The sequence below is a fragment of the Moschus berezovskii genome, chromosome 9 (genome assembly GCF_049115385.1).
Source record: "Moschus berezovskii isolate FMDL1 chromosome 9, NW_MosBer_1.0, whole genome shotgun sequence".
In the NCBI taxonomy this organism is placed as follows: Eukaryota; Metazoa; Chordata; class Mammalia; order Artiodactyla; family Moschidae; genus Moschus; species Moschus berezovskii.
In genome coordinates, this window is record NC_142468.1 from 110,651,233 (window position 1) to 110,671,749 (window position 20,517).

The 20,517-nt window shown below is 48.9% G+C and overlaps 1 protein-coding gene across 2 annotated transcripts in view; it reads right to left on the reverse strand.

The window, feature by feature from the left end:
• Positions 1 to 20,517, reverse strand: part of MCC (MCC regulator of Wnt signaling pathway) — a 323,312-nt gene that overhangs the window by 83,565 nt on the left and 219,230 nt on the right. For both annotated transcript variants that reach the window (XM_055435515.2, XM_055435516.2), the window contains 2 exons: positions 17,856 to 17,998; positions 402 to 565 (listed from right to left, as the gene is read on the reverse strand). In XM_055435515.2, coding sequence (XP_055291490.1) covers positions 402 to 565; positions 17,856 to 17,998 — 307 coding nt within the window. The remainder of the gene's footprint in view (positions 1 to 401; positions 566 to 17,855; positions 17,999 to 20,517) is intronic.

The following is a 20,517-nucleotide window of genomic DNA, read 5'->3' on the forward strand; positions in this document are numbered from 1 at the left end:
AATTGATAACTCTAGAAATAATATTCTAGAAGCCTGAAAGCTTTAATAAAATTTCCAAGTTAATCTTACAACCTCAGAACGCTGTATGATAAACCACACTAAAATGACATGGTTCAATACTATTAGTCTCATAGTTTCCAAGGAAGTAGTCATTTTTGCAGCAAAGACAGTGATCTTGACTATTGATCAAATGACTTTCTTGGATATGATTCAACCCAGCAAAAATGTACAGGGCTCCAGCTTCTCCCTGGTGACCCAATCTTTAGAATAGCCTTTTTAGAAATACCCACCCCCTAATAGATAGTCGAGAAAAAATAGCACTTCAGACGAAAGGAATCTGATCATTTCCCTCATATGATCCGAGAGAGTCACACGGAGGGAGTGGGGTGGGGGGTTCCTACCTTGATGGCTAAGTCACAGTGCTCGCTGGCCGTGGTCAGCTGCTCGATGTGTCTGTCCACCTCCGCCACCGAGAGGCTGCAGCTGCTCTTTTTCCTGCAGCAGACCACGTTCTCCAGCCCTGTCAGCACCCTCTGCAGCTCCGAGTTCAGGTCACTGCAGTTATCTGCAAGCGGATATGGACATGAGTTAAGCAGGAAAGCGGGCATGAGCGCTCTCTGTTTTGATTATGGAGAAGAACCCGTTTAGGCACAATGGACGGCAGTGCAGCTGGATGCCAAAGTTTAACCCTACTCAGCCTAACCGCCCAGGCTCCTGACCTTTTGAGGCCTGGGGCCAATGCAAAGGCTTTATTAAGGAGTTTCAGACCATGGCCATTTTCTAGACAGCCATGCCATGCTGCATTCTCTCATTTTTCACTCAAAGATAGCTACATCTCAAATTTCTCTAGTAAGAGTGAAGAAGTGTCCCAGGAGGGGCTGTGGGACTTCCGGTCAACCTTCCTGCTCAGCCATTCAGATAAGGACTGATTTCACAGAGTTTTAGCTAAAAAGATCTGCTAACTACTAAATGAACAAAACAAACCCCAGAGTGAGCAGAGACACTAGGTGTTTTGTTGTTGTTGTTGTTTTTTAAAAACAGAAACTGTATAAGAAACAGTTTGTGCCCTCAGTCAGCTTATAATCAGGATTTTTTCTTCTGACTGGTGTAACCAATCAACAGGCTTTACCATTGCAATTTATACCACCTTCTTCCATCAGAGGAAAAACAGTCTTAACAAACTCCATATTGTTCTCCATGTGAATGCCTTGTAAGCAATTCTAATAATTTGATTCTGACTTTAAAATCTGGGTTATTTTAAATTGTGAGACACCCAAGGCCTGGTTAGGAAAAGAAAATTAATTATAATCTTAATGTGAATTAGACATATTTTAAAAGAGAATTTTATTGGGGGAAAAAATTCCCTTAAAGTCAAATGTAATACAAACATTAATATCTCAGCCTATTTTGGATTCTATGTATCACTACACTATTCAATTCTTATAGCAAGACAGCTGTTAAGTATAGTAATTTACCAAAGGATACCTTTCCCTTACATGCATGAAAGAAACTTCAAGTCTTCACACTTCCCTCCTCTTCCCTTCTCGTCACTGGTTCCATGCAATAAAACAGCCGGTTGCCTTTGATGCTTACCTGTAGAAGGCTTCAAGAAACTCTCAGCAGTACAATAAGAGGTTTTCTCAGAATATTTTGTTCAACTTTATTTGACTGCCTATATCTGTTGTTTAGCTAAGTTGCGTTCAACTCTTTGTGATCCCATGGACTGTAGCCCGTCAGGCTCTTCTGTTCATGTAATTTCCCAGGCAAGGATACTGGAGTGGCTTGCCATTTCCTCCTCCAGGGGATCTTCCTGACCAAGTGATCAAATCTGCGTCTCCTGCATTTGCAGGCAGATTCTTGACCACTGAGCCACCAGGGAAGCCCCGATATCTACAGGGAAGCCATGTATCTACAAGTACCTAAATCCAGACAGAAGAGAGGTCTGATGCTTTCACTGCAACCAATGAACACAACGATTCCCCCTCTTTCCAAACTGTATTCTCCACCTCTCCCAGCTCTGTGAGTAGCAATACCATCCACCCAGTTATTCTGGTTAACTCTCATGACACCGGGATTTCCTTGTGTTTACACCCCAAACCCAATTCATCTTATGACTGCAACCTCTAAAACATACCCTCAAACTGACCTCTTCGGACCATTTTCGCTGACACCATTCTTGGTCCAAGCCACCATCATTTCTCCCTTGAACCACCTGAACAACCTCCCACCGCTAGTCCCTACACTGTAGCCAAAGTGAGTCTCTTAAGGACATAAGCCAGACCATGTTACTCCCCTGGTCCAAACCATTATATGGCTTCCCCTTCATTCAACTGAAGTCTAAACTCCTTAACAGAGTCTATAAGACTGCATGATCAACGCTGCTGATGTTTCAACCCAGGCTGTACCATGAACTCCCGGAGGAGCCTTTATAAAACACCAGTGTCCAGGCCCCACCCAGGCCAGTTAGATCACAATCTCCAGGGGAGGAGTTTCGGCCCTGGAAAAAATTTTAGGCTCATCAGATAACTCTACAGGGCATTCGTGGAGGGAACCTCTGGTCTCGCTGGCCCCTGTCCCCTCTGTCAGCCTTCCGCCTCACCACTATGCTCTATTCACACTCCTGCTTCCTCTCCATCCCCGGAAGACGCCAATCTCTGGTATGCCCTAAAGCTTCCTTTTCCGTTTCCTTTTCCTTTGTTGTTTCCTCTGCTGAGAATGATTTCCACCCAAATCTCCTCTTGCATTCGGCTCTCAGCTCAAATGCCACCTCCTCACCAAGCTCTTCTCTGTCTGAGGCACAGCGCTCCACCTCCTCCCCTTCAGCCCTTGTCCTGTGAGCCTGTCTTCTCCATGACAAGTATCACTGTCTGCTCTGATGGAGGTGTGGGTCATCTCCTCTACTCAAGTGTAAGCTTCAAGAAAGAAGGGACTTTGATCTTTCTCCTCACTTTATCTCCAACACAGGATAGGCCGTCACAAGCTATTTTTAAAGTGAGCAAATCTAAACACCACATCATTACATATTTAAAAGCCAACAAGACTAGAAACACAGACTGTCAACAGCAGACGTTTTACACGCACCTTATGTTTTCTGTCCTCAATATGGACCACGCGCTGAGCTGTAGACAACAGGAGGACAATCCCCACTGCACAGGTGCTCTGGAGATGGAGGGTAGGTGCCCACCACTAACTCAGGACAAAGAGGTCCAGAGTCAGAAGTGGTGCTCCTGAGTGCCCAAGTATGCTGTGGAAATGTGTGTTAATTCCATGAACAACCGGAGAAGTTTCTCCAAATGATCATTTACCTTGAGGTGCCGGGTTTCCTGGTACCCTGAGCTGGAGTTAACCCACACTCCTGAATTATTTGCATGAGTAAGTGCTCCTGAGCGGGGCGAGGAAGGTACCTCTGTTCAGCCATTCATAAGGATCTCCCTAGCACAGCCGCACCTGATGCAATGATCACCCTGGACATGTCTGCTGAGGGGCCTTCACAGCAGGCCTGGAGAAGGTGGCACCAGGCTGAGTCCTGAGTACGCTGGGCTACAGGGAACAGGGGGAAAGTGTAGGGATCTGATCAGTCTTTCTCATTCTTGAGCCGGCTCCTGAGCCCTGGCCTCGGGCTGGAAACAGGGTACAGACTCTCAACTCTGGGAGCTCCCAGGTGTACATGGCAAAAGCCACGGCCCTCTCTCCCAGCTGGCCACCATGCTGGGGAAAGTAACTGCAGATGCCACGGTGCAAGTACAGGACAGAGCATCAAGGAGATGGAGGGAGGCATTTCAGTTAGCATGCAGACTGCAGCTCAGGGGCATCTTCTGCTCACATTCAGAGGACGACAGATGTTTCCCTTGGTCTCAGGAAGCCCAGAGCGTGTCACACAGGCTGATGATGAGCCCCACACTCTCCTGCCTGCTACCCACGGGTTTTCCCCACTAGTGGTCAGGTGACACCTGGCCGGCTGTCGTCAGCATTCCTGCTTCAGGGCTTCACAGGATGACAGGGTGGTGAACAGGGACAGATACTCTGGGTCCCCTGTCAATGCTGTCGCTTTATACCGCACACCACCACTCACCCCACACGAGCGGCCTTACCCACAGCCTGTGGCATGTTCTACATGCAGACTGAGAACACATCTTCAATTCCTTCCCCTGGCCTCCAACGCCCTGCACACTCAGCTCCCTACCAGGCACTGGAGCTTCCACATTGAAGGCCAAGGAAGTCGGTGTCTTTGTAAAAGACCAAAGGGGTCAGTTAAGGGACCAGAGGTGCAAGACAAGCTCAGACAGGGAGCAGGTATTCCAGAACAGACAAAAGGCGCCTCATTTATAAATCAAAGCCACAGCGAAATATCATCTTAGGCCCAAGAGGATGGCTACTGTCAGCAACAACACAAAATAACAGGTGTTGGTGAGGAAGTGGAGAAACTGGGGTCCTGTGGACTGCTGGTGGGATCAGGGAGATGGTGCTACCGCTTTGGAAAACAGCATGGAAGTTCCTGAAACAGTAAAAATAGAACTCCTATGTGATCCAGTGGTTCCACTGCTGGGTGCAAGTCCAAAAGAACTGAAAGCAGGACCTCAAACAGACCCTTGTATACCATGTCCATAACAGCATTGCTCATAATAGCCAAAAGACGGAAATAATCCACATGTCAATTGGCAGATGAATGGATAAACAAAGTATGGTATATACATACAATGAAGTATTATTCAGCTTTAAAAAGGAAGGAAACCTTGACACCTGCTACAACATGGATGAACCTTAAGGACATTAAGCTAAGGGAGACAGGCAGTACGAACAGACAAATACTTTATGATTCCACTTATACGGGGTGTCTAAGGTGGTCAGGCTCACAGAAGCAGAAAGTAAGATGGTGGTTACCAGGGGCTGGAGGGTGAGGGGAGGGGGCCTTGTTTGGTGGGTACAGTATCAGTTCTCTAAGGTAAAAACAAAAGTCCTGGAGCTCTGCTGCATGACAATGCGAATACAACTAACAACATGGACCAGTACACTTAAAAATGGTTAAGCCAGTGTTCATAGCAGCATGATTCACAGGAGTCAAAGGATGGAATAACCCAAGCTATCCGTTGATAGATGAACAGATAAGCAAAATGTGGCATAAACACACAATCCAATATGACTCCGCCTTAAAAGGGAAGAGAATTTTGATACTGCTACAACACGGATGACCCTTGAAAATATTAGGCTATGTGAAATAAGTCAGTCGCAGAGGGACAAGTGTATGACTCCATTTATATGAGGCACCTGGAGCATCAAATTCATAGAGACAGAAAGCATAAGAGAGGTTACTGGGGTTGGGCGAATGGGGCAATATTGCTTAATGAACAAAGTTTCTGTCTGGGAGGATAAGGAAGTTCTGGGAATGGGTAGTGGCAATGGCTGCACAACTCTGAATGTTCTCAGGGTCACTGGTGTGAAGGGTCACCACAGGCAGACCCACCGCAGCACTTCAGGCTGTGCTGTGCTTCCTGGAGGAAAGGTAACGGCTCGGTTCCACATCCGTGGGGCAGAGAGGGTGCCCTTTGTATCAAACACACGTTCCTCCTGCAGAGGTCATTTCTATCTTTCCAAAATAGACTTTGAGGTAGCATACACCAAGCAACCACAAATCGGAAAACACAGCGACTGGGATCAGAGACAGACGGAGGAAGCAGAGGGGCTAGCAAAGCTGCTGCGGCTGACTCCTGCACTTAGTCCCGAGCTTCCCGGCGGCCACGGCAAAAATCAGAGACTTCCTGTCAGAGAGGAGGAAGCTCAACAAGGGAGACAGCGTGTTCTTAGCAACAGACGCTCAAAGAATTCAGGTGCAAGAGATGGCACACGTGGTGCGAAGCGATGTGACTGTCAGTCTCTTCAGCCACAGCTCACACCTGCAGATTTCACATGGTTTTTACTGATGCTAATTTTCAATTAAATTTAAGCTGTAGACCATTCAAGTACAGTGTAAAGGGAATTCTGGGATGGACTAAGCTCACACAGTCTTGGCACTTGGCCTTCCAGTTGCCTGCTGCTGCTAAGTCGCTTCAGTCGTGTCCGACTCTGTGCGACCCCATAGACGGCAGCCCACCAGGCTCCCCCATCCCTGGGATTCTCCAGGCAAGAACACTGGAGTGGGTTGCCATTTCCTTCTCCAATGCATGAAAGGAAAAGTGAAAGTGAAGTTGCTCAGTCGTATCCGACTCTTTGCGACCCCATGGACTGCAGCCCACCAGGCTCCTCCATCCATGGGATTTTCAAGGCAAGAGCCTAATTAGCTGTAAAGATAAAACTGGGACACAGAAGGATAAATGGAATGACATCTCCCTTCAACCAGAGAACCAGAGGATGCAAACTAACCTCCAGTAGCCAAAAAGGTGTTTTGATTGGATGTTAGGGTTTGATATCTGGCCCAACCTTTTTTTTAAAAAAAAACAAAACAAAACCCAAACCAAAATGGTTCTTGAGTTAATTGCCAACATTTAAACATTATTAGAATTTACAGCTATTTCTGTAAAATCAGGAGGTGGGGCAATCATGGGCCCAGCTCCTCCCAAGACAGCAACGTGCGGAGTGGCCAGCAGTGGCCCCTTTGGACTCGGCAGGCGGCGCTCTCCACTGCTCTGCCCACTTCCCTCACCGCAGCTGCTGCTGCTGTCTTTTCTAAACAACAGCACCCTCCCCCGGACCCCAGTAAGACTTCTAATTGGAAGAGACAGTTCAGGTTGTTTTTCTAATGAGAACCCAGAGCTTAGGTTTTTATGTTGCTGTTTGAGGGAGACCGAAGTACCTGGGAATCCTGGGAAGGAGGTCAAAGGACACTCTCAGCTGCGGGGATGAAGCTTCATCAGCAGAGTTGCTTGGTTAAACACACACCGGTGGGCAAAGCTACTTTCCCTTTTTCTCCCTCAGGATCAAGCAGGCCTCTCCCCAGTGCTGTATACAATAAACTATAGGAGAACTGGTTCATTTTGAGTCCAGTGTTAAAAGCTGGCCCTACTGTTTCTGAACCCCTGGCAAAAACCCTAACCCAAATAAAATACAGCTGAAGAGACTTGATAGTAGAAATATTCCCGTTCCTCTGATTTCAAGCAGCGAGCATTTATCAGAAGATACCTGCTCCGAAATATCGTCCCATCTTCAAATGAAACTACTCCGAGGGCTTGGCACTCTCTTCGGAGTGACGTATCTGCTGTTTGGAAGCCTCTCACTCTCTTCTTCACAATGGTTTTTTTTTTTTTTTTTTTTTAAAGATACTGGACTTTCAGAACTTTTATTTATTTTTGGCTGTGCCAGGTCTTCACTGCTGCACGGGCTTTTCTCTGGTTGTGGTGACTGGGGGCTGCTCTCTAGTTTCAGTGACCGGGCTTCTCGCTGTAGGGGCTTCTCTTGGTCGTGGATCCTGGGCTCTAGAGCGAGCAGGCTTCAGTAGTTGAGGCTCCTAGGCTCTAGAGCACAGGCTCAACAGTTATGGCCCCTGAGCTGAGTTGCTCTACAGCATGTGGGATCTTCTCAGACAAGGGATTGAACTTGTGTCTCCTGCAGTGGCAGGCAGATTCTTCACCACTGACCCATGAGGGAAGCCCATAATGGCTCTTTTTAAAACTTTGCCTTAAAGTCTCCTCTTCCAGGAAGCCTTCCCTGATTGCCTAGTCTCCTATTTCTTTCTTTGAGGCATCATATTCCCTGTAATTACCCGGTATCTAAAACATGGACCCTACAAAGCCTGGATCTGGGGAATGGGGACTCCGTTCATCCATCCTCGTGTTTGGAGATGCTCACACCACCAGGCATGGAGGAGTGCTTAATAAAGTCTGCATGAGTTAAATGTGTGAAAGAAATGAAAGACTTGTTCTAAGCCAACTTTTAAAAGCATGAAGTTTTTGTGAGGCTGCTTATTGACCAAATATCCTCAAATCGAAGACCTATCACGTGAGAGACCACACGCTGCTAATGCGGAATAAGGCCTTCAGGTAATAAGAGGGATCCCCAGGGAGGATGCTTCCATGGAAGGCAAGGATGTTAGCCACAGTGAATCTCAGCTAGTCTGAGAAACAGAAGCAGCTGCAGGCCTGCTGGGAAGCGCCCGAAAGCCCTCTGGTGTGAGCGTGGCACATCAGGCTGGAACTAGAACCCATGAGGCCTTCCAAGGGCTGACCCACAGCGCCCCACTGCTGTTCTGATCAGGCACATGTCACGCCTTGTAAAGCCACTTAAGTGCAAGAAAGAGCCTTCCAGCATCAAGACAGATGTCCTACTATGAGGAGAGAGGTGACATCCTAGGGAGGGAGCAGCTTGGGTCCTGCCGGGCCCCACCGCTGTAACTAGCTGAACCCAGGAGGGGTTAGGCCTCTTTTTTAGCCCTACCATCCACTCTGCATGCAGCATGGCCCTCTCTAACTCCAGCAAGGAACCGACAAAGCCAGGACAAAACAACAGAGAAAATGACAGAATAGTCAACTTCTGGGTCTAAGTGACAAGGAGAAGATAGAAGGGGCTGAGAGGAAAGCAATAAGAGAGCATTCACGGAGGTTGCATCCTGCATCCGTACAGTGTCTCTGTGTACTGAAGAAGATTCATGAGAATGCTGCTAGTGTCTAAAAGCACCCTAACATCACCAGGAGTGGACAAACGGACATTCTGTACCTCCAGCTGCAACTCAGTGGTGATAACACATCATCACTTATGCATATCCTTGCAAAAAAAAAGTTAATCTCAAATAAGAAAACAGAACATGAAGACCGAGGGGTTTTCTATGACACCACTAACCCAGCCTGCTCAACACGTCTGTGTTATGAGAGACAAAAATGTGGGTACCTGTTCTAGATAAAGGAGAGGGGAAAGATGCGGTAACTAAACAGAGTGTGTGAGCCCTGACTGATCCTGGACACTGAGCAACAGTGACAGAAGGCAGGAATGGGGCATACGGGGAGTTGTACGTGGACCACAGGTACTTAATGTTCCTCCGATGGTCAGATTCTCAGCTGGGCTAAGGTGCTGTGGTGAGGACCGAGAAGGTCCCTCTTCTTAAGAGGCTGGTGCTCATATATTTAGGGTGAAGCAGCATGGTGTCTCTTCTCACCGTCAAACTGCTCAGAAAAAAACGTTCTCCAAGTGCAAGAGGGAAAAATACCAAATGTAAAATGTTATCCACTGGTGAGTCTAGGCAAAGGGTTTAGGGGGTTCATTGTGTCTTTTATGTAAGTTTAAAGTTTTTCAAAATAAAAAGTGGAGGTGAAAACAAATACTGCAACCCTCAAGGCAACGAGGTCTGACAGCTTGGAAATGCTGATGGCTAGATTAACTCAGGGGCCAGTATGATGACTGATCTCTCAACCAGTTCTAAGAACAGGAATGCCACCCAAATCACCCGCAAGAACACAGGCACTGCTCAGGGTGAGAGCACCGGGAGCCAGCCCCTCCCCGTGCTGGGTCCTGACTTCACTGGCAGGGCAGAGCCTCCTGAGTGAGTCTTTCCCCAAAGACTTCTACTATAAAACATCTCACCAGTCTGGGATGAGTTTCGTCTTTGCTGTTGGCACTGTGCAGTTTTGACGTAGTGTGTTTTTCTACAGCAGTACACGCAGCCTTCGACAGCGTGAAGGCCTCACCCCTGCCCCCTCAGGGCCCTCCTCTCAGCTGCCACAACCCTCACACGATCCCGTCACCCACTCCACCCCGGCCTCGGAGGCAGGAAAGTTCTGACAGGGGTCTCCAGAGAGCAAGGCTCTAACAAATCAAGAGAAGTTCAAGTGCAGATGTGATCATTCTACTTCTGCAAAGACTAACCACTTGAACTGGCACAGCTTTAAGAATAAGAAAATACCCAGTATTGCAAAGGTGAGGAGCCTTGGGGGCAGAAAGGGGATGCGATTTGGCATTCAAGATGGCTCTGCACCTGCACCTCTGAGAGGTTACCCTGAAGACACAGCTAGAAGTTCACTTAGAGGACAAGCCCCAGCCCCTCACTGCACCCCAAGGCCCCCCAGTTCCCTGCCCAGCTCACAGACCCCACCTCTGAGCATTTCCCCCAAAGCTCACTACCCTCCAGGCCAAGTGGGCCTTTCCCCCAGGCTGGACCGTCCATCTTAGCAGGCGGGCTCCAGCCCCGGGAGCGAAGGGGGCCAGCACACAGGGGGTCATCCTGGGCCCTGCGGCGCTGCCTGTGGCGGGGCACTTCCAAAGCAGCAGGAGAAAGCGGAAGATGTGCACAGAACCTCTCCTCCCAAAAACAAGGTCCACAGCAAGGGACCTTGCTGCATGAACACTAGTGAGCGCCTGTACTTCACTCCCTTACAGATAAAACAGGCTTTCTGAGGCTGCTCTGGGAAGCTAACACTCCTGTGTGACTCTGACAATGTTGTGCTGGTTTCTGTCACATAACAACGTGAATCAGATGTAAGTATATATATGTCCCCTCTCCCGCCCGCCCCCAGAATCCCACCTGCTAGGTCATCAAAGAGTGCCGGCTGAGCTCCCGGAGTTCGCGGGTTGGTTCCCGCTGGCTCGCTATTTTACGCACAGCAAGGTGTACGTTTCGATGCTACCGTCTCAGTTCGTCCCACCCTGTCCTTTGCTCTGTGTCCACGCATCTGTTCTCTACGTCTGTGACGCTGGGGAGTTTTTGGTGCTTTCTCCTCCTAGGTAAGAACTAGATTTATCGTGAGAGATGCACATTCCACAGATGGAGAGCAGTCCATCTCAAAAGGCGAGAGGCCTAGGTTGCTGGTTTTAAGGGAAAATATGTTATGAGTTCCAACTGAAAGAACAATCCAACCTAAGGAGATACAGTCTGTTTAGAAAATAAAGCCTGCTTATCTTAGAAGGGGCTTTCCTTGTGGCTCAGTTGGTAAAGAATCTGCCTGCAATGTGGGAGACCTGGGTTCAATCCCTGGGTTGGGAAGATCCCCTGGAGAAGGGAAAGGCTACCTACTCCAGTAACCTGGCCTAGAGAATTCCACGGACTGTATAGTCCACGGGGTCGCAAAGAGTCGGACACAACTGAGCGACTTGCACTTCATGATCTTAGAAGAGGAGTTCATGAACCTAACAGTCAAAGGAGCTCATTCTGAACAAATGTGATCAATGGCTTTCCATATCTGTCTTATATCTCAAATCTCCTTTGTGGGCTGAAAAACCACTGAACAGTAGTTTGAGGGAAATAGTCCAAAGTAGCACAAGATGACATGAGGCAATAATCTTGTCTGCTCTCAAGCTTGGTTCCTCTCTAAGGAAAGTTCTGGAATGATTTTAGGTGGCCTCCTTGGCCACATGGCCATGGTCACAGTCACAGATAGGCCTTGTCTGACCAGGCTCAGAACCTCGCAAGGAAGGACATAGTCACCTTAGCCTTCTGTGAGTCACTGTTCAAAATTTCTAAGTCTGCCCTGGGCTTGATTTTCAGGGATGGCCAACATTGTGAACCTCTTGGGAAAGATTAAGTTGCCCAATTAAAGGAGAAAAAAAAAAAAAGTAGCACAGGGCTGGGCCTGTTTCATCGCCAAGTCAGGGTGCTAGTTTCTGTCTGTCTAACATTGCCAACCTATGGACTGGTTTCTCAAAGTTTCAGAATCAGGTTACCAAGAATCTGATTCTCCTTTAAACATGCTCTGCCAGAGGACAACTGCCTCCTTAGTGCCTCATTCCTAACAGAAATCGAGTTTTCTCTGGACAGGCTGCCCTGCCTTTGTAAACACTTCTCTCCTACTCTGCAGAAATCACTTTTGGAGAAGGCAGGATTATCTTTCCCTGCCCCAAATCCCCTTTCTCCCCACTGGGAGGGGCTGCTCAACACTTTGGAACATTTCTCCTGAAGCCATTAAGCCTCATGGTCCATTAAGCCAGGAAAATCTGGCTTTAACATTAAACGTATTTCATAGTCACAGCTGTGCCAAACACCCAGGTTTCATGTGTAAATTCTTCCTTGGTTGTCTTCCAGAAACTATGCGTAAGGAGGAAATCTCTATCTAAATGATCACACCAGCAAGCACGGGGGCATATGCTTCCTTCCCTCCCTCAGGGATGATAGTTCAACACTGCTAAATCCCACAAAAATAAGACTTTCTCACCAAAAACCAGAAGAAATTTCAAAATACAGGAGCAGAACCTATCACAGCCTGTGCAAAAGTCTGTGGGGTCAGGAATTTTGTTTTACAGACAATTGCTCCAGACCAGCTTTGCTGTTCCATGAACAGAGGTGGGAAGACAGCCTGCAGGAGGTGCACTCCTACCCCCACCTGCAAGCCAGCATGACCATGTGCCATCTCACACATCTGTGCCCGGCTTTGCTGCAGCACCCAGCATGGGTTTTGGTCTAAGAGTGTGGGAGCTAAGTTGGAGATCTGCAGCATCTCAACGAACAGCAGACACTTTGCTAGTAAGCCAGGTACTCTGATCAGACAGTGGCTCCCTAAATTCTGCCGCCAGCTCTAGAGACCTCACAGGACGGTGGTAAGCAGAGCACACCAGCCAAAGGCATGTTTTCCTGTGAAAGCAAACCCACCTATAGATACATGGGTGTCAGGAATGAAAACAAGTGCTTAGTTGTGCAGCCTGGATAAGTGACTTGCCCTCTCTGAACTCCTGTCATCTCAGTTTCACAGGTGAGGAACTCTACAGCGCCTCCTTCAAGGCTGAGGACCGAACTTGAGGATGCTCAACACAAAGTAAGTGAACAAAGCAAATCAGCCATGATCTGCAGCCTCCCTTTTGACAAGAACTCTTTGCCAAGGTGAGGAAACAGAAATCCCAAACCATAACTCCTACTTTATCTTTGTTTACTTATCTTTATTTTACAAATGATTTTGTGACTAGGTTTGAACAGAGGTAATGCAATTTACTTGAAGATGCAATGTGACACCACTGGGACCTTTCTCCTGTATAGGACTGCTTAGGTAGGTCAAAGCACTTTCTACATTGCGGGTTTCCTTGTCCAGGCTCTGAGGACCATGCCCCGGAGCCAGCTTATTGAAGTGGCAGCCAGGCTCTGCTGAGTGGGGTTTGAACACAAAAGACAAGTGATTTCTGATGAAGGGAATACTCCTATTATCTTAAATGGAAATCGGCAAATATACTGCAGCTCAAAATTAGCCAAGCTGGGTGGCTAATGGAGGTTTGCAAATACAGCAGTCATAACGAAATGGATGTGTTTTAATGATTTCCTATAAAGGTGTTTATAAATGGAAGCTTTTTTCCTGCTGAAGCAATTGAATTGGAAAATGGCATGGGAGTAAGAAGAGGCAGCCGCCCAGTTCCGATGGACGTGCAGGGGCTGTGCTCTGCTGGGCTTTGTGAGCTGCCCCTCCTGCTGACCCCTGGCCTGCCCTCCGGGGGGACCTGGCGGGGGTGGCCGCACCCACGGCACTCTCCTCCCGTCCCTCTGTGCCTGCTTGTTCCCACTCATCCCTCAGCCGTCAGCCTAGACGTGCCTTCTGGCGCGTTCTGCCCACCAGAGAATTTGGCCCTACCCACCTGCCGGTGTGCTCCGCCGGCAGGCATTCTGTGTTCCCTTTGCGTCCTCCAAACCACCACAAGCTCCAAGACACTCCCCGTCACTCACCTCTCTGGAAGCCTCCTGTGAGTGGGCACCGCTATGTCGAAGAGTCAAAGTCCCTGCCCACGCGAAGCTGGTACTCTAGCACAAGGACTGACCAAGGCTGGTGCTACACACATAAGGAAGTAAAGACAGACTGGAGGGCGCGTCATGGAGGGCTAAGTGCGATGAAGCGGGATGAGGGGGGAGAAGGGAGGGATACACTTGGGGAGCGGAGGCCAAGCAGCGTGCGCGTGAGGGGCAGCCCCGGGACCCCATGAGGGGCCTGGGGAGGCTGTGACGCAGGGAGAGCGGGCTGACTGCGAGAGAAAGGACAGGTGGGCATCAGTGGATGCAGGGACCCTGAGGTCAGAGACGTTGGTCAGGTGTGAGGGATAACAGGGAAGGACGGTGTGGCCAGAGCGGAAGGAAGCAGGAAGAGTCGGGAAGGGTAAGGCTTGAGGTGGGGGCTCTTCAGGCTCCGCGGGCCTGCAGGTCAGAGTCAGAAGTGGGGATGTCACTCTGGGGATGAAGGCTGTGAGCCTGTGAGCACAGCGATCTGAGGGCAGGTTCTGGGTCTCACAGGCCCATCCCTAGCACGGCATTCAGTGAGCGGCTACATGAATGACTGACGGCTACTACTGTGGGCAGAGAACACACACAGGCCCCAGACAGACAAGGGTCCCTTCCCTGAAGGAGCCCAGGCTTGTCGGGAATGAAACTGTCATTAGTTGTAACGAACATGCATTTTTACCGAGGGAAAGGGTGAAAATACGTGATTTGGGAAAACAAAGCCTGCTCCCAGATGGTTGGACACTGGCTCCCATGGGGGCACCCAGATACAGGGGATTCCCCTCCACGGGAGCGGGATGCCCACGGTGAAAACGCACCTATTACCCTCCCCACCCACTGGCAGGGGTTTGCCCTCCAACTCCCCAAGTTTCTTTGATTAAGAAATTTTGTTGGAGTGTGGGTCACTTGCTTAATTTCATGAAAAACAGTTTCAGAGGACTGAAGGGAGGGGTGGGTGTGTGAATGCGTCTGGGCAGTGATGGAGACTTCTCAGCTGCCTGCACATGTCTGACTACCTGAGGCTGGAAGCCTGAGTCCAGAAGGTCGAGGCCACCAGGGCTCAAGATTACAATGCTGGTATAACGGAGCCCAGAGGACGTGGGCTGGTCACCAGGGTTTGTGTGTGCTGTGGCGGCAGGCCCATGGTCTGGGTTCAGCTTAGTGTGAAGGAAGCAGCTTCAGTCTGAAGCCAAGGCCCCAGGCCCGAAAGGCAAGCCCTCTCCTCACCCCATTTCCATCTAGCTAAAGCTGGTATCAGTACCCAGCACTCAGGGACATCAATGTACCTACACCTAGTCTTATGTGGCCTTAGCAGCCATCCACGCTGGGGACCCTCCTTTCTCATGAGAGCCTTCTCCCCCCACTGCCTGGTGGGCACGGCTCTCTGCATTTCCTTCTTTTGGCTCTGGCTGACCGCCTGCTGGATGGACTGGTTGACTGCACCACCCCTTCATTCAAACACGTATCTCCAAACCCACACTGCACTCTGTGCCAGGCCCTGTGGTGGGCTCCGGAGAGCCACGGGTAGAGAAAATAAACAAGCTTTTGCTCAGTGCGGTTTAGTGGGAGCGTCAGTCGAGCAAAGAAGTACACACACATCATTTAAACTCCCAGTGTGTTGTAAGGAGGAGGCCGGCGAGGCGGTGAGAGGCGGCGCGGGGACATGCAGACGGCGCTCGCGAGGCGCTTTGAGGAGGCGCGTTTGAGCCGAGACCGGGGCGCCGCGAGGCTCACCCCTGCCAGGAGGCGCTCCGCGTCTCCTCCTCCGCCGGCGGCCCCCACGCCTAGCCTCCAGCTCTCTGCACCCCGTGCTCTTCACATCGACTTCCACTGCTTCCGCAACTATCCGCAAACAGCCTGACGTTCCCCCACTGCTTTCTTCAGCCAGACCTGCCGTGGTTCATGTGTACCTACTGCCTTCCAACATCTCCACCCAGAGAGCTCCGGACACCCGAAACTTCTGCCCAAAACACACACACCCTCCTCTCCACCCCACCCACGCCCCTCCCCAGCAAAACTAAACTCAGAGCAAAACCACCGAGTCCTTTTTCCTTTGCTCCCATATAGCTGGTTGGCGCTGCCACCCATCCACTGGGCAACCAGACACTTAGGGACACCCACGCACGCCTCCCTCCTTCTTCATCCTGTGATGGATTCCTCGGAAGATCCTGCCACTTTTCTGTATCATCTGCTTTTCCACGTCTCTACGGCCACCACCTTTAATCCTGGCAACAGTTTTGCCCACCTTGACTTCAGCAACGGTTTCCAGGCTGGCCTCCCCCATTCACTCTTGATCCACTGATTCTTTCTCTTCACTACAGAGTGACTGATTCAAAATGCCATCTGATCATCTCATCCCTCCCATCCACAGCTGTTAAAATCATTCAGCGGGTTCTTCTGGGTCTCTGAATAATGGTCAGACTCTCTAACGCGGTCTATGAGATCTTGCACACTCTGGCTCCGGCCTGCCTCCCCCAGCCTCTGTCTCACGCCTCTGCACCCTTCATAAAGGATGATCTTATTCACCGCCTTGAATACATCATCCCCTCTCCCCTGCATGACACTTCCTCTCTCATGTACTCAATTCCTACTTATCCTCCACATCTCAGCTCAGATGTCACTTCTGAGAAGAAGATTTCCTGGAAAACTTAAATTGAGTTCCTTTGGCACACTGCCATGGCACTTGGTGTTACAGCATGTGTACAGGTTTACGCGGGTTGTTGTGAAAGTCACTCAGTTGTGTCCGACTCTACGACCCCATGGACTGTAGTCCACGGAATTCTCCAGGCCAGAATACTGGAGTGGGTGCCTTTCCCTTTTCCAGGGGATCTTCCCAACCCAGGGATTGAACCCAGGTCTCCCATACTGCAGGTTGATTCTATAGCAGCTGAGCCACCAGAGAAGCCCAAGAATACTGGAGTGGGTAGCCTATCCCTTCTCCAGAGGATCTTCCTGACCCAGGAATCGAACCAGGGTCTCCTGCATTGCAGGTGGGTTCTTTATCAGCTGAGCTACCAGGGAAGCCCTGGTTATATTATGTTTATATAGGGAAGCCCTGGTTATCATATAGGTTTATAATTAAGCATAAATGTTTGCTGCTGCTGCTAAGTCACTTCAGTTGTGTCCGAATCTTTGTGACCCCATAGACGGAAGCCCACCAGGCTCCCCCGTCCCTGGGATTCTCCAGGCAAGAACACTGGAGTGGGTTGCCATTTCCTTCTCCATAAATGTTTAATATTTATTAAACTCACTCTCTCCCCAATGGAAACTTAAGTTCTAATGTAAACTGTACTATACTTACTCTTCCTCCTCCTTGTTCCTTTCCCATCACCCCCTTATATGTGAACATTTCCTAAGATATGGTGCCTCTCCCCATTTGGACTTCACATCCTTTCAACCATAGGGAGCTCTTTACCTCGTAACTTCAAAGCCTTTATCCTCAACCCCAATCTCTCCAGAGATCTAGTTGAGCATCTTCAAGTAGGCCAGAGGTTTTACAACATTTCAATTGCAACTCATGGTTGGAACATTTCCCTTGGCAACTTATGACATATACATATCCAACAAATACGTGTCATGAAACAATAATACTATCATTCTGTTTTTTTTTTTCCTATTTGATTTCCTTTTAAAAACATCTTGATTTTTCATGTAATTTCAAGACCTACTTGTAAGGGTCATAACCTGTAGTTTAAAACACACCATACCAACGCGCTGTTACCAGGTATTTCCACACAGACATTTCTTCACAACCTCAAACACAATATATTTATTTCCCAAATCATTTTTCAACCAAACTTCCTTACTAAGGAATACAATCATCCTGAGTCACTCTGGATGAACATGTTACAGAGTCATTTTGGATCCCTGTTCACCCCAGAGTTGCTGAACCTATCGCCTCCTCCCCTGCAGCGAGTCGCTCCTCAGCCCAGCCTTTCTATTCTTGCCATCACAGCTCAGTTTTACTGAACTTGGAACAGCGCAATCACCTTTTTACCTGGTTCCCTACTGCCTGATTTTTCATGTGGAAGGTGACATATTTGAATCACAAACATCAAGGCAGAAAGGGAATTCAGCTCTTTTTCCACTGTGACCAACAAAGGAATATGCAGAGAACTGAAACGAATGAGCCTTCACCTATTCAACAAGCTGCTTGACTCACTAAATCTCGATCCAGGCTGTCTCATGGTTCTAAAGTTTCAGTTACAATCCAGAAACTGAGCCCTGGCATTGTGGCAACGGCAGGCAGACTTACCCATGTCTGCAGTGACCATGGTGGACTGGTTTTCAGGAACAGACACAGAGGTCTGGTCCTGATCCACGCTGCGAGAGTCCTCATTGGCCTCGAGTTGACTTTGGCTGAGCTCCGATCGCAATTCCGAGTACTCATCTTCCTCCCTGAGAACAAAAGAGAAGTCAGACTTCACTGACAGACACACAAGACACATCCCCAGAGATATGTCTTTTAATAATAGGATAAAGACACTCAGAATGCAAGCAGACAGCTCTCCTCTCCAGGCCACTGGCCCAGGACTCCTTTCAGGCAGCTAGATGGGCGGCGTCTGACACTGAAAGTCTCCACATCCATACCCATACACCCGACAAGGTTCATCTATCACCCTACCGGAAAACTCTCCCTTCAAACTTTTCCTAAAGAAAGTAGACTTCTTCACCCCCTCAAATTCCAAGGCAAAGAAGAACGGAGATTCCTAGCACTGAGGCTACAGTCGCAGGACCATCAAGGGCCTAGTGAATAGGAGTGACTCAGAGCATCACCACCAGAGCCCCACGCTGCGCTTCCTTCTGGGAAGCTGAGGTTACGGAGACTGGAAAACCAGCATCCTGTCTGTGCAGACCAAAACCAGTGCTCTGAGAGGTGGAGGGGTCAGCATGTCTGCGAAAGACCACACTTAGTTTCTCTAAAGGAAGTACGTGGAGTTAGGGGACAGGAAAGGAGAATGGGGTGAGGGGGAGGCTCAGTGAGTGAGCACCACTCAGTGGTCGCTTTCCTTCACTCTGCCTTTGCTAGTAGGAAGACAGCTTTGACACTCAGCCGTGTTTCACCTGCACAAACACGCCCACTCCCTTCTCAGCCCCTGGTGGATCCCTCCTAACCTTTGGGCTCTGAATTAGTTACGGGCAAGCTAAGAAACGTTACAATTGCAGTATGTATTTCACAGTACACACAGACCTCCTTCCCACAGCACCACCATCACTACACACACACTGGCTACAGACATGGAGAGAGCAAGAATTAATCTTCTTTGATGCATTTATTTTGCAAGTGAGCCAGAAAAGAGAATCGTCAGGGGGTTTAATTATGAGTTTGGAAAGTTCTAAGGTGTCTGCTCAGCCCCAGGGGGAGGGTGTCTGTGAAGAAAGATAGGAAGAAATTCTCTTAATCTGGCATTCACATTAGGTTGCTGACAACCGGAGGGGAAGGGCAGAAAGTCCACAGTTTTGGGTGGACCAAGATGGTGAGTGGTAACCAGTGACTTGGGGAAGAGGCAAATGCCATCTGACGCTCAGGAGACACACCTATACTAGAGAAATGGGAAGAGCTCTCCAGAGTTCTTGGTTTTCTCAAGAAATGAACACCCATCCTCTCAGGGAAAGAAGTCAGCCGAGCCCTTGCTTTATAAAGTATTTCTGATAAAAGTCACACCGGAAGACTTTAAACAGATATAAAACCACCAGTCATGCAGAATGTGAACTAGAATGGGAGTGGTGATGGGAAAAAAACATAGGTTAATGTTATATGAATAAGTTAATTATTAGATATCTGCACAGCCAACAGTAATTAGGTTCGGGAAAGAAAAACAATTAGAAAGTACTCTTAAGAGTCACCACCTTTTTGGTCTAGAGGGTAATTGTGCTCTGATCCATCAGCTTCCTTTCAATCAGCAGTTAAAATCCTGATTTTAGTTAATGGGAGATTTTGGGTATAATGAATAAATTACATTTGTTGCACGGCCAATGTAATCAGCTTCAGCTTGGCTGAGACTGTTTTTCAGCCAAAAAAGCCAGATGAACGCTGCTGCTGTACCTCTGGCGCAAATGGTATTTGCAAAATCTTTTATAGCCACCTTCAACTGCCTTGGCTTGGCAGGTCCCAAACATCTAGTGCCTGCCAACTCTGCTTTGTAAAAAATTACTTTATTAGGATGGGTTTTATAAATAAGTGAAAAGGGAAGGGCTGGGAGAAGGAAGCATTCAGTAAGGAAGGGAACGTTCCTTACTGAGGTGAAACCACAGACTGAAGACTCACACCACACGAGAAATGTCCCCTTAAGGCAGAAGACTTTCGGTGTCATGAAACGCAGGCCACGAATGCTCTTTCAAGGTATTTGAGCATCAAGACAAGGATAGGAAAGCAAAGACCAAGTGGATGCTGCTCTTTTGGGGTCAAATTTTATGTCCACAACTGGGCTTCCATGTGGCTCTAGTGGTAAGAACCCGCCGCCAATGCAGAGACGTAAGAGACGCAGCTCTGGTGCCTGGGTCAGGGAGAGAGAGCACAGAGAAGGGCATAGCAGCCCACTCCAGGATTCTTGCCTGGAGAATCCCATGGACAGAGGAGCCTGGTGGTGAAAGCGACATAGCACACGTGTACACATTCACAACTAATTCTACCCTAAGAAGGATGCTCTGGGTGGACTGAAGCTCTGGGGCTGCAGGTGGGCAGTGACCTGGGAGGACTTCCAGGATGGAGCAGTACTAGAGAGGAGTCTGAAGGCGAGCCATTTTAGATAGGTCATGAGGGTGCATGGGCACATGCAGAGCCTCAGGGGAGCCCGTGGACGTGAACTTGGGCGTGCAGAGCTTGGGACAGACGGGACGGATAGCTGAAACCAAATCACGGTGCAGGGTGGAACCATGAGGCTGGAGGAGCACTCAGGCCACTTGCTGAGTGGGCA